Genomic DNA, 13,389 nt, shown 5'->3' on the forward strand with positions numbered 1-13,389 from the left:
GGGGGTCCGTGTGAGCTCATCACCACCGGTGTGTCACTTCACCCCTGTGCCCCCTAATGATGTGGTCCAGACCTGCCCAGCTCGGAGCTCAGGGTGTAGAACTCCTCCACCGCCCCGTCCCGCCTCGACCCGTCCACCCAGAACTCCACCGGCTCCGAACCAGGCCGGGACGTCGGCATGGCGACAGCAGAACTCCCCAAACCAGGACCGAGAGGACCAGGAACGAGTCCAAGTTCACACCAGGACCGGGACCGGTTCAGACCGGGTCAGGTGTGACCCGATCAGAACCAGGAGCAGAGTAATCCAGATCAGATCTCAGATTTAAATCCAGCTCGGTAAAGCCGAGATTAGAGGAGCAGAGGGGGGATGATTCATGATCCCGATGGGCTTTAATCCAGACCAGGAGGAGGAGGATCCGCCTGCTCCCGAAAACTCTCGACCAGGACCGCTGATCAGAGAGAAAGACCAGAACTGAAAAACTCACAAAGAAACAAATAAATGAAATCCTCAGAGACGCACGGGGCTCTCTACTGCGGACTAGAGCAGGAACCGGGATCCAGGCGCACCAGGTCCAGATGTGTCGCAGCTTCCATCGGGCCTAAAACCCTCTCAGATGTCGGATCAGTTCAGTCCATCATCCCCCTCCCGGGTTTTATTCGTATTTCCGTGATTTTAGCAGGAGAAACGGTCCCTCCGGAGCCCGGCAGCCTCCCGGTGGAGATCCAGCCCGGAGAGCCGCGACAACAACACCGGAGCCCGGCTGCGTTTTTACCGGGAAACAAACGGCGAATCCCGGGCAGGTTCGGAGCGGGATGGCGGCGCTCGGAGGCTTGATTCCCGGGCAGGGCTGCTCCAGATGTCCGCTGGATCCGCAGACAGAGAGATGCTGTAATCTCACGGCCCCGCCCCTCCGTCACCGCGCCGACCAATCACAGCCCTGCACGGGACCAGGCCGCGCTCTCATTGGCGGAACGGCCGGTCAGTCAGCGGAGCCTCTGTCAGCAACCTAAATACAGAAATAACCTAAATACAGAAACGCTCACCGGGAGGCTTTGATCCTGCGGGAATCAAACCCGCAACCCTGACACGTCACGCGCGCGTTGCTCCAGAGAACCACGTGACTCTGCCCGTTAAACAGCATGTAGTTCTTCATCAGCTGCTGTGTGATTCACGCCAGACAGAAGACACGTTCCTCATCAATCAATACCACCTTAAAATATTTAAGGGAGTCCTTAATGGGGGAGGAATTTATTTTAAATCATCCTTCCGGTTTCTGTTTGCTCTAACTGAAGGAAAGTTCAGCTGCTTACAGTTAGAAATAATACAAATGTAGAAGAGAATATTATGATACCGGGAGTGAAATGACTTTTAATGTTTATTAACCCAAATGACTTTTAATTAAATCAGCAACACCTGGAAACACCTTACCAACAACCTAGCAACCATACTAAACACCATAACAGCCACCTATAATACACCACATACCCTAGCAACCGCGCAGCATCTACCTGTGTGTCTTAGCAACCGCGCAGCATCCACCTGTGTGTCTTAGCAACCGCGCAGCATCCACCTGTGTGTCTTAGCAACCACGCAGCATCTACCTGTGTGTCTTAGCAACCGGCCAGCATCTACCTGTGTGTCTTAGCAACCGGCCAGCATCTACCTGTGTGTCTTAGCAACCACGCAGCATCCACCTGTGTGTCTTAGCAACCGGCCAGCATCTACCTGTGTGTCTTAGCAACCGCGCAGCATCCACCTGTGTGTCTTAGCAACCGCGCAGCATCCACCTGTGTGTCTTAGCAACCGCGCAGCATCCACCTGTGTGTCTTAGCAACACACAGAGCAACACCTTGGCAACCAGCGCACTGCTTTCATTTTGATCTGGTTCGTGTCTTGGGTCTTTGGGGGGCTTCGTCTTCTTCTGCGCTCATGTTTGTGTTTGGTTGAGGTTCCCTTCAGGCTGGGGTTTGAGGTTAGGGAGGAAGTTAACACACACACACACACACACACAGTGTATATGGAAGCGTAAACCCTTTGCATGTGAAAGGAACGTGATCAATCTCTGTGGGATCAAACATACAAACAACTTCCGGCAAATATCAGTAAATATATGAAACATTATTAAAAAATCAGCTAAATATTTTGCATGGTATCGTCCAGTTTAGACCCACAGTGGGGACCAGCTGACTGAAGTCCAGCGCCCCCCTGTGGACAAAAGCTCTGCTGCTCATGAACCTGACAGGATGCAGACTTCATCTTCAGAAAGTACCTGAGCCAGGTGTGCAGAAAGCGAGCGCCGTCCGTGTTCCTCTGTGACGTCAGCTGTTTAACTCCACGGCTGTGAGCAGCGCGCCTGACCCTGACAGCAGCGAGGACGGACAGGTGAGCGGACTCGCGAGTGATGTCAGCTGTCCAGATGTGAGCGTGCTCAGTGCTCGTCAGGTAAAAAGCTGCCGGACATCCAGGATTAAAGCTGCCAGAGGAAACAGGACCGCCGCCGACCTGGAGACACAAACATCAGCCAAGAGGAGACCTCAGACCTGTGACGGTGTCCAGATGTTCCCACGGAGGCCCGGATCCAGCTGAGACCTGCCACAGAGGTCTGGTTTCTGCTGAAACTTTCCCCCAGAGGTAAAGGTATTTCATGTATTTATTCAGTTAAATGAGTCACATTTAGTCTAAACGTACTGTAATTAGCTCATTAAAACATACAATATTTGTTTGCCCTGGGCTTTGCCTCTCAGGTAACACAGAGCCTACCTGGAGGCTGTTGCTGCTGGAGGAACGTCTGCAGACACTCAGCGATGAAGCGAACATCAGTCAAAGCTGCGGCAGCAAACAGCAAACAGTTCTGTGGTTGTTCAGTCTTGTAAACATGTTGATCTGTTTAAAAAACACATTATTCCATGAAATGTTTTGGAGAAGCGTTGACACCAAGCGGACACGGCGGTGCACCGCTCACGGCTCCTGAACCTGGAACCTGGAACCTGGAACCTGGAAGACTTGTGGACAAGAAGTGTGGGAATCAGGAAATGTGAAGTTTAAAGAGCTCAAAATAAATCAAGTGCGTTTTTATTTGAATTTTGCGTATTCAATGTCTTACATTTTCACGGAGATAAATCAGTTCAGCGATTTCTGCGTGTTCTTCAGCTGGAGCCAGGAACCTCGGTTCTGTGACGTTTACACGGGACGTCGGTAAGAATCAGGGGGAAACTGCAGCTGCACAGAGGTCAGCATGTTGGTGAACTTTGACCTTTACTAGTGTACAGGTGAGGGCTGGAGTCACATGACTTGGACTTGACTGGGTGATCAATTAAATATGAGAATGGCCTAAAGGTCAGATGTGATTGATCTGGCTGAGGACAAAGAGCAGGTTTTTGCAGAAGGTCAATTAATCTATCGTGATTTTTTAATTAATAATTTATCAGATAGACAAATAAATACACACCAAATTCTATTTAAAATTCTGCAATTTAATGCGTTCTCTCCTGCTGGCAATGGTGCACACTGTAAACTCACATGTATGGCTGCATCCAGCATACCTAACAATTATTTGAACTTTTTAAAAGTATATAGATTTATATATATATATAAATATATAAAACAGTTATCAGTAACTCTAATATCCCGATAGTTCTGTGCCTTCTCATAAACTGTGACAAGAACTAACGTTACCTTCAGAACAGCCATTCACCTGTACATGGAGAGACATTACACCAAACTCCATCCATAAATCTTACAATTTAATGATTACTCTCATATCAGTAGGTATTTATGCTGAGCTAAATGTGTCTGATAAAGCTGAAGGAGCCTCTCTTCAGTTCAGCATCTGAGAATATCTGAAAAAAAAAACCAAGTTTTAAGATTTTGGCTATATATTTAGGAGGAAGCTGGAGCGGAAACTCCAGCAGAACAATATGAGAGAGGTCTGGAGCGGCATGAAGACCATCACTGGCTTCAGACCGACTGGCAGCAGAGGAGTTGAAGGCAGCTTGGACAGGGCCAACGAACTGAATCTGTTCTTTAACAGATTCGACACACCGGCTCCTGGTCATCCCCCCTCTAACTCAGCTGCTGTCGGCCCTCAATCTCCTCTGAGTACTCTGCTCCCCCCTCCCCATCAGGCTAACGGCCCTCTCCAGACCGACGACTCCCCCCCTCCCCCACCTGTAACTTCTGCTGTGTGCCTGACTGCTGACCAGGTGAGAGGACAGCTGATGAGGCTCCACTCGAACAAGGCTGCAGGCCCCGATGGCGTTAGCCCCGGGGTGCTAAAAGCCTGTGCCCCCCAGCTTTGTGGAGTCCTTCAACACGTCTTTAACCTGAGCCTGAGTCTTCAAAGGGTCCCCATTCTGTGGAAGACATCTTGCCTCGTTCCTGTGCCGAAGACGCCACGTCCCAGTGGCTCCAAGGACTACAGACCGGTGGCACTGACCTCCCACATAATGAAGACCCTGGAGAGACTAGTGCTGGTACAGCTGCGGCCCATGGTCAGACCCCTCCTGGATCCCCTTCAGTTCGCCTACCAGCCCCGACTGGGAGTTGAGGACGCCATCATCTACCTGCTTAACCGCATCCACACCCACCTGGACAGGCCGGCAAGCACGGTGAGGATCATGTTTTTTGACTTCTCCAGTGCTTTTAACACCATCCGGCCGGCCCTGCTGGGGGAGAAGCTGGCAGTGATGCAGGTGGACGCCCCCCTTGTGTCCTGGATTGTGGACTACCTGACTGGCAGACCACAGCATGTGCGGCTGCAGCACTGTGTGTCAGACAGCGTGGTCAGCAACACTGGGGCCCCTCAGGGGACTGTCCTCTCTCCCTTCCTCTTCACCATCTACACCACAGACTTCAGCCACCACCCAGAGTCCTGCCACCTTCAGAAGTTTTCTGATGACTCTGCTGTGGTGGGATGTATCAGCGGTGGTGTTGAGACTGAGTACAGGGCTGTGGTGGGGAACTTTGTCTCATGGTGTGAGCAGAACCATCTGCAGCTCAATGCGACAAAGTCTAAGGAGATGGTTGTGGATCTACGGAGGGCCAAGGCACCAGTGACCCCGGTTTCCATCCAGGGGGTAAGTGTGGACATTGTGGAGGACTACAAGTACCTGGGAGTACACTTAGACAATAAACTGGACTGGGCTAAGAACACTCAGGCTGTTTACAGGAAGGGCCAGAGCCGCCTCTGTTTCCTGAGGAGGCTGAGGTCCTTCAACATCTGCCGGACAATGTTGAAGATGTTCTATGAGTCTGTGGTGGCCGGTGCTGTCCTGTATGCTGTTGCATGCTGGGGCAGCAGGCTGAGGGCAGCAGGCTGAGGGTAGCGGACGCAAACAGACTGAACAAACTGATCCGTAAGGCCGGTGGCATTGTGGGGGTGGAGCTGGACTCTCTGTCGGTGGTGTCAGAGAGGAGGATGCTGGCCAAACTACACGCCATCTTGGACAGCGTCTCCCACCCGCTCCATGACGTGCTGGCTAAACAAAGGAGCACCTTCAGCGGAAGACTCATCCCCCCACAATGCACCACAGAGCGCCACAGGAAGTCATTCCTGCCTGTGGCCATCAAACTCTTTAACTCCTCCCTCTAAGGATTAGTCTGTTTGACCCTAGGTCACTAAACTGGACATTGAGCATTACATCTTAATAATAATTGTGCAATATTCTGTTTACTCCTCAAGTGCAATATTAGTTTTCCCTTGTTAGTTTTTCTTATTACTGTTACGGATATACCTCAATTACTCTCGACAGTACATGCACCTCCGCTTTTACTATTATTTATTACATAATTAGTGACATTGTATTTATACTGTACTTCACCATCTACCAGTAAACCCACTTGGTACTCGACACTTAGTTTATCTTATACTTATACCAACATGTTACTTAATTTATTTCTGACCTGTTTATAGTTTAAATTATCGTTTTCTCCTGTGTGCACTGACGTAAAGAAGAGCTACTGGAACAAAGAGTTTCCCTACGGGGATCAATAAAGTATTTCTGATTCTGATTCTGATTCATTTGCTCACTATTATACTGTGACACGGGGATTTAAACCCTCCATATAGTCTTGCAGGTGTGTGGCTTCCCTGTGTGATTGGTTGGCAGGTACGGCCTGACGTCCTACGAGTCAAACTGAGGGAGAATTTGCCCCACGCCTCTCTGACGTCAGTAGTAGGGGGACGTGAACTTCCTAGTTTGGCTTTACTTTATATCAACACAACCCGAGGCAGAGTTCAGCTAACGCGACGTGTCTCTGGAAAAGTCCGGTTCCGGTTAAAAAGTCCGACCAAGCCGCCATTGTTTTGTCTTTTACTTCGCGTGGAGTGTTGATCGATGTAAAATGACTTTTTACAGAGTTCTCTCGGCGGTTCTCGTGCCCATCTGTTGGGTGTTCGTGTCCGTGGCGGCGGATGTGACCAAACCCGCCGGCAGCACCGCGGCGCCCGGACCCGCGGTGACGAACTCCAGCGGGGCAAACTCGACACACAGCGGCGGGAAGAGTCACGGAGGTCTGTTTAGCCTCAACGTGGACAGCTCCATGATCCAGAGGGCCCTGTACGTCCTGATCGGCATCACCATAATCGGAGTTCTCTACTTCCTCATCCGAGCTGTGCGGTGAGAACAACTGTTACTGCTGCGTATGGACGGACCTCACGCCAAACTCCATTCATATATGTAGGGAAATAAGAGTACATAACTAAATGTGTGGGTGACGCGTTAACAAAATACAGCGTCAAACTATCTGCCTTTTTAAAAACTTTTCTTAATAATTATTACAAGTCTTCTCCGATCAGATGCAAGCTGAACTGACGAGTTGCTTATCCAGCATACGTCACACTTTACAGTGTTTGTACAATTACTGATAAGAGAAGCATTAAAACACTGTATTTCTGAATGGAGTTTGGCGTGATGTCCATGCTCATACAGGGGAATAGCAGAATGTAGGATTGTTGTAAAGGTAATGTTAGTTTTTGGCGCAGCTTGGATTAGGGTTGTACAAAACTACAGAAGGATATTAGTTTAGCTGATACATTTTAAGAATAATCCAAAAATAATGATAAATTACTTTGCGTCACCCCAGACTTCATTCATAAATCTAGCAATTTAGTATTTCCTCTAGTATCAGCAGATGTACACATGATGTAAAAGGTGATTTATGCCCTTTTGTACAATTTTAGTGGCTTCTCTTCAATTCGGCATCTCGTACATCAAACTGACTCTTTTGAAAAGGTTCACCTACTGACTCACACTAATGTTGTCTAGTAATACAGCACAAAGTCTCTACCTCTGCATCCTAGCGGTGTGGTGAGAATAACTATAATCTTACTTTAATAATAAGAGCACAGCTGCCTGTGGACAGCCCATTAATAAATGACAAAATGTACTATATATGTAACACATTATTAAAATACAATGTAAAACTATGCCTGTTTTATTTTGTCCAAAAAATGTCAGATCAGATGCAAGCTGAACTGAAGAGTGGCTCCTCCAGCTGTATAAGAACACAAGTCACATCTTACAGACTATGTAGAACTGATGCTAAGAGAAGAAGCATTAAATCACTAAATTTATGAATGGAGTTTGGTGCGGTGTCTGTCCACAAACAGGTGAATGGCAGGATTTAGGTTTGTTAAGAAGGTACTGTTGCCCCCTGCGTGTGGACAGCTGTCACACCAAACTCCATCCATAAATCTCCCAATTTAACACTTATCAGCAGTTGTACATACTCGGTAAACTACGATTCAGGTGGTTTTATAAAACAGGTGGAGGCACTCTTGAGTTCAGCACGCATCTCATTCACCAAACGTCATTTTCAGGCTGAAGCGACCCGCCCAGAGGAAGAAGTACGGCCTGCTGTCCAACTACGATGACTCTGTGGAGATGGACGCGGTGGAGAGCGACGAAGACGACACGCTGTATGAAGTTCGCAGCCTCCGCAGGTCAGAGGTCAACAGACAGCAGAACACTGCATGTTGCTGTGGCACTGTCACTTATCTCAGAGATGGGTTATTATCACAGCCAGGTTAATGGTGTTTAAAAGGAGGCAGTCCCAGTGAAAACAGTCTCCAGTGCGTCCACAAATTAAATTTCATTAAGCTCTGCTGTATTATGGTGGAGACAAACCTCAGAGGCCGATGTTTCGAGCCCCGGACACGTAAAACCACAACTGTCTGACTGGAGACTGTTTTCAGACCGAGCTGATTTAAGATGCTTTAAAACAAGTTGTCAAAGATCGCACTCCCTCTCAGAGTCGTAACTCAGTCAGAATAAACCTCCATAAACCAGCTGAGACGCCAGAGAAGAAAGCGGCTGCAGAACCTGCCTGAGATTATCACGTTTTTAAGTTTCCTTCAGTCTCACAGTGATCCAGAGACAGCTGTCTGTCCGTCCACGGGTCCACTGCAGACAGGAGCTGCTGACTGCTGGTTCGGCTGCTTTAATGGGACAGTTTGCCTAAACATGAACAAATATAGGCTGAAATACAGGGGAGCAAAAGGTGTAGCTCACAGCTAACTCACTGACTCCATGGCAACATTATACTTCCTGTTTACATCCCCAAAATAAAAGAAAGACAAAGAATAAAAGGAGTGACGAAACTATTTTAAACGAACTTAGTGGGTTTTTGATAATTGGTTTCTTGTATAAGTCGTTCATTTCCTTTAAAATAATGACTGATGATGACGCACCGCTGGTCTCCGCGTCCTGACCTTTGGTCGCACGTTGTAAGTGCTGGAACTATTGATCTGCTGATTGATCTGATCGGTGTTCTGTGTCTCTGTTCAGATAGTCCTGTCGGGGGCGTCGTCACCTTCTGACGGATCCGACAAGTCGTGTTTACCGCAGGTGTGGATGTCAGCTGACTGCGGACTGGAGAGAGAGAGGACGGACCAATGACCGCCGGAGGAAGAGAAAACGGACCAAACAGTTACTGAAGATAAAACGCCAAAGCTGCTCGAGGAACCCGAGCAGGACAATCATTATTTTTTTAAGGTGGTATTGGAAGATACAATCGGTGTTTTGTGGAGAATCACGAGGCCAAATTTTCCTCCTGTTTATTATTTCAAAGAAGTTTCTTTTCTTGTTTTTTCATTCTGAGCTCTTCTGCTCCGACCGTGTGCTTAAACTACTGCAAACTGACTCCAGACCAGCCGATGAAGCTGCACAGACCAGTCTGATCAGGACTCTGACCCTCCACAGGTCTGGACTGGAGCCCTCTTGGTATCGATATCAGTGGGTTTATTTCAACCTGCCGTGTTTCCCATTTCTGTGGCTCTCTAACGCGGTGTTTCTGGTACGTTACAGGTTGAAATAAACCTGATAAGTCGCTCTTTAATGCAAATACGACTCAGCAAACTCATTATTTAAGAGCGGCGTAGTCCACAGAGTGAGAGGAACGGGCGCGAACGGGGCCCCTAACCGGTGAACCCGGCCCCTGGTCTCGGATCAGGTGAAGAATGTGAGCCTCGTTTGGTAACTCTTTGTTTTTTGGTGCCATCATTTCACAAGTTTTCTACAAAGAACTTTGATATAAATTCTAAGAAAAACTGTTTTCCCTGAAAGATTTAAAGCCAAGTAAATATTAATTCCTAATTTATTTATTATTTGAAGCTTTATTTTCCACACGTGTTGAGTTGTATTCCTGCCTGTAGACAACTCCCATCTTTTGTCACGTTCAGCTGCTGTTCACCGACTAACAACTCTTCAGTCACATTCGCACATCATTTGGATTAATTTCCTCATAATGAGTTGCATTATCGGGATTTGAACACGTGGACCCGTAAAACGTTTCAGAGGTTTAAAATGGAAGAAAGAAGTGAAATGAAGTTTCTCTCCGCTGGGCCTTTCAGTCTGCTGCTCAACTTCGCTTTACGTTTTCTGTCGTAAAACACCAAAGTTTCACTTTCAGAACATTTAAGACTTTTTGAGATCATTAAATTGTGTTTAAAAATATATCTCAAGGTTTCTGTCTGCTGATGCAGGAAGTGTGTGTGTGTTTCATGTTCTTGTATCCCGGTGAGGACTTTAACCCGAGTGCACACTACGGGGACTCGTGTCCCGGGCAGAGGCGGCTTTCTGAGGGTTAAGTCTTGGTTTTAGGGTTCAGGTTAGGGGCCAGGGAAGGCATTAACACCTGCAGCCAATCAGCTGCCAGCCTCATTACTCAGTGTAGCTTCGTGCAGTTATTAAATAATGAAATAAGTTTCAAGCTCAGACGTAAAATGACCCAATATTTCACTGAACAAACTGAGAACAGGTTTGTGTATCAGAACTTGTTTCGTATTAATAATCTCACTATATTTCTGCTAAATCAGCAACGCGTCTGTCTGACTTCCTGTCTGCGGCTCTCAGCTGCGAGCCCATTGGTTCCCGCTGAGGACGTCAATCTTTAAAAACACAGATATGTAGTTTCATGTTTAAAAAGGCTCAGTAACTTCCTCAAACAGCTGCTCGCTGTAGTTTTTAATCAAACAGGAGGAAAATAGCGATAAATATTAAAACAAAATCAATTCGTCAATAAACTGATGCTTCAGAGCTGCGACACAAAAATAGTAAAGTTGGAAAAAGTATTAAAATCTTTTACTTAAGTCAAAGTAGCACAATTACATTATACACATACTCCAAGTAAACGTCCTGCATTCGAAATTTTACTAAAGTATAGAAGTATTAACATGTACTGAAGTGTCAAAAGTAAAGTACTCGGCCCTTTCAGTTTTATGTGATTTCATTATTATTGATGTGTTAATGTGAGCAGCATATATTTTAACTACTTTATCAATAAAGTATTTTATAAACCGATCAAATGTTTATGTAATATCTCGCTCTGAAACGTGGTGCAGTATTAGTGACATTAAATGGAAATACTCAAGTGAAGTACAAGTACCTTAAACTTGTACTTAAGTATGTAGCCGGATGTTTGAACTGTAGAGGATAAAAAACAAAGAGCAGTGGAGTTTTGAAAAACGTGCCTTTATTTTGGAGTTTCGAACAGGAAGAGGGTTCGGCACTCTACAGACACTGCAGGACGCTGAAGTTGCAGACGGTTCCTGCGGGACATCCACACAGCTTCCCGATCCTCGACCCTTTACGCACCGCACACTGCTCACCTGCAGCACACTGACACACAATACAACCAGGACATGAACCCGGCAGGACACCAATCTGTAAAGCTTAATGTTTGCGTCCTCCATCTTGTATGTTTATAACTTTATGATACAGAGAAAATTCACATCGTTCACGGCGTCACGCCGACGAGCAGAGACGCCGACGGGAGGTTAGCGACTTTAACCTGACGGTAAGTGAACACTTGGCCTGAATAAACTTAGTCTGAAACATTTCTGTAGAAGCGATGAGACTTCAACATGTTTCACCGTCTAACTCATTTATTATAAGTCACACTCAGTAACAGTAATAATCAGACCAACAGACTCGACATGAACATTAAAACTGCGCGTCAGCTGCGCGAGTGAATCTCCAGTAAAACTCTTTACCTGCAGCAACGTGAGCTGACGGGAATCAAACCTGAGTCCTGAGTTAAAGAGTCGCCTGACAGCGGCGGACCACGGCCTGCAGTGATGTCACAGCGTACTGCGGTGCACCTGTACGTCACTGGAGGTCGCTCGAGTTACTGTTTAACACGCTGTCAGAGGCGAACGTCCCTCGTATTCACGACGGTTATTAATTAAAGCTCCAGCAGCAAAATAACTTCTATATTTAATATTTGCCGCTTTGTGGCTTCACTGAACGGATCTGCGCTCGAAGGCTTTGCTCTGTTTTGGGAACTTCTCGTTCATCAACTCTGACTTTATCAACACGGTTTCATCTGGGTTCAGTTTGTTATTCAAGACAAACTCAAAACCAGACCGGATATAATGTGGATCCCCTGAGCGGACCCGCGGCAGCGACCCTTTAATTATCACAAGAATAAGTCTTACTGCAGGAACCCAGCCGAGCTTCTTCTCCGACGACGGCAGCTGTTTGTTCTTTAACTTCTCCAGAACTTCCTGCAGAGCTTCGATCTGTGGAGGGAGAACAAACTTCAACTCACGACTCCGTGCTTTTCCATCAAATACACAGAAATCTGCGTCTGCTGCATCATTTCACACGCATTTACGTTTAAAAGTCGGCCGGACTGATTTGATCTCCGCTACAATTTAAAATAAAGTTGGTACAGACGGCGGGACATAAACAGGACGTCTCGACTTCCACCTGCTTCTTGAACAAAGTCCACAGCGTCTCTTCACCTGCGTGAAAAGCTGCTGTGTCTTTCTTCCGTTAGCAGATAAATGTGAGACGTCGCGTCTCGACTCACCAGCTCTTTCTCTGCTTGTGTCTCGAAGGCGTCGTCCTCAGCCGATCGCTCCTGTGGCAGCTCCTCGCTGCTCCCCAAAACAAGCAGCAGCCAGCAGGAGGCGCCGAGGAGCAGCATCCTGCCGCTGACCATGACGCTGAGGGACTCGGACCGGGCGGGACGCTCAGGAACACCGGACACCTCGGACTGTCCGCTGGACACTGAGGTCTCGGTCTCAGACGTGAAGGCTTATATGTGAGCAGCTCTGACGTCAGTCGGCCAATATTGACCTGCTGATGAGACACCAGCAGACTGACCTCCGGGGTCGGCGGGGACACGAACCTCCGCTCCGCCAAACAGGACGTGGCGGCATGAGTCCGACACTGCTACAATAAAGCTGGTGACCAGCTGTTATTATAAATAACTGATTAATGTCCAAATCTATGAAATAAAAAAGATCTTCTGTATCCGGCTAAATCAAACTCATTGTCCATCATTTCTCTCAGTAATATAAATAATAACAACACCGAACTCACAAAGTTCGTGTCTGATATCTGTGAACGTGACGTCGATACAAACGCGCTGTCCTCACTGTTCGCCGGTTTCAGTGCGTCTGGCTCCGACATTCGTCTCCGTGGAAGCGAAACCGAAGCCGAAGGAACGGGATGTGCGGGGAAGCCATGGCGTGAATATGTATCTGAACTGTTGATGTTTTCACATCAGTGAAACAGTTTCCGAGGTCACCTGGACGTGACGGCATGTTTAGCGCGCTCGGACAGAGCTGCTGCGTTTTAGGGGGAATGTTGCTTTAAGACCTCAGACCGACAGGAAGTGGTCTGACGCTTCAGGGTCTCCGAGTGTCACCGTTTACGTCAAAGCACACAAGAGGCTTTAATATCCTCCTCGGAGTCTGACCTCTGACTGACGAGGTCGACGTCTATGAATGATAAATCCAGCTGTTTGACACCACGAGGCGTTCAAGACCACCGACACACAACGTGTCTTAAAACCTGGAGAGACAAAACCAAAACTATCTGCGTGATAGACACCAGAGGGAAGAGAGGAAATATAGATTTTTGTAATTTGTGTGAACCGAAC

General features: G+C 47.4%; 3 protein-coding genes across 4 annotated transcripts in view; 1 reads left to right on the top strand and 2 right to left on the bottom strand.

The window, feature by feature from the left end:
* Positions 1–3,487, bottom strand: part of si:ch73-60h1.1 (calcium/calmodulin-dependent protein kinase type IV) — a 36,910-nt gene extending 33,423 nt beyond the window's left edge. Inside the window, exons 1-3 of one of the 2 annotated variants that reach the window (XM_044199999.1) lie at positions 3,104–3,487; positions 2,761–3,002; positions 2,270–2,502 (exon numbers count right to left, since the gene is read on the bottom strand). In XM_044199999.1, coding sequence (XP_044055934.1) covers positions 2,270–2,502; positions 2,761–2,817 — 290 coding nt within the window. In that variant the 5' untranslated portion in view covers positions 2,818–3,002; positions 3,104–3,487. Of the gene's footprint in view, positions 1–72; positions 1,024–2,269; positions 2,503–2,760; positions 3,003–3,103 lie in introns of those variants that run through there. The other variant, XM_044200000.1, reaches the window with a different exon arrangement.
* A 2,671-nt stretch (positions 3,488–6,158) lies between these two features.
* Positions 6,159–9,953, top strand: fam174c (family with sequence similarity 174 member C). Its single transcript, XM_044200009.1, has 3 exons — positions 6,159–6,617; positions 7,820–7,942; positions 8,787–9,953. Exons 1-3 carry the CDS (start codon positions 6,343–6,345, stop codon positions 8,788–8,790), a joined length of 402 nt encoding a protein of 133 aa, XP_044055944.1. The 5' UTR covers positions 6,159–6,342; the 3' UTR covers positions 8,791–9,953.
* Positions 9,954–10,949: 996 nt separating this feature from the next.
* LOC122877858 (cocaine- and amphetamine-regulated transcript protein-like) lies at positions 10,950–13,289 on the bottom strand. Its single transcript, XM_044200010.1, has 3 exons — positions 12,313–13,289; positions 11,936–12,019; positions 10,950–11,117 (listed from the first exon to the last, which is right to left on the bottom strand). The coding sequence occupies exons 1-3, from the start codon at positions 12,442–12,444 to the stop codon at positions 11,010–11,012; spliced, it is 324 nt and encodes a 107-aa protein (XP_044055945.1). The 5' UTR covers positions 12,445–13,289; the 3' UTR covers positions 10,950–11,009.
* Positions 13,290–13,389: the final 100 nt, after the last annotated feature.

The sequence above is a fragment of the Siniperca chuatsi genome, linkage group LG6, assembly GCF_020085105.1.
Source record: "Siniperca chuatsi isolate FFG_IHB_CAS linkage group LG6, ASM2008510v1, whole genome shotgun sequence".
NCBI lineage: Eukaryota > Metazoa > Chordata > Actinopteri > Centrarchiformes > Sinipercidae > Siniperca > Siniperca chuatsi.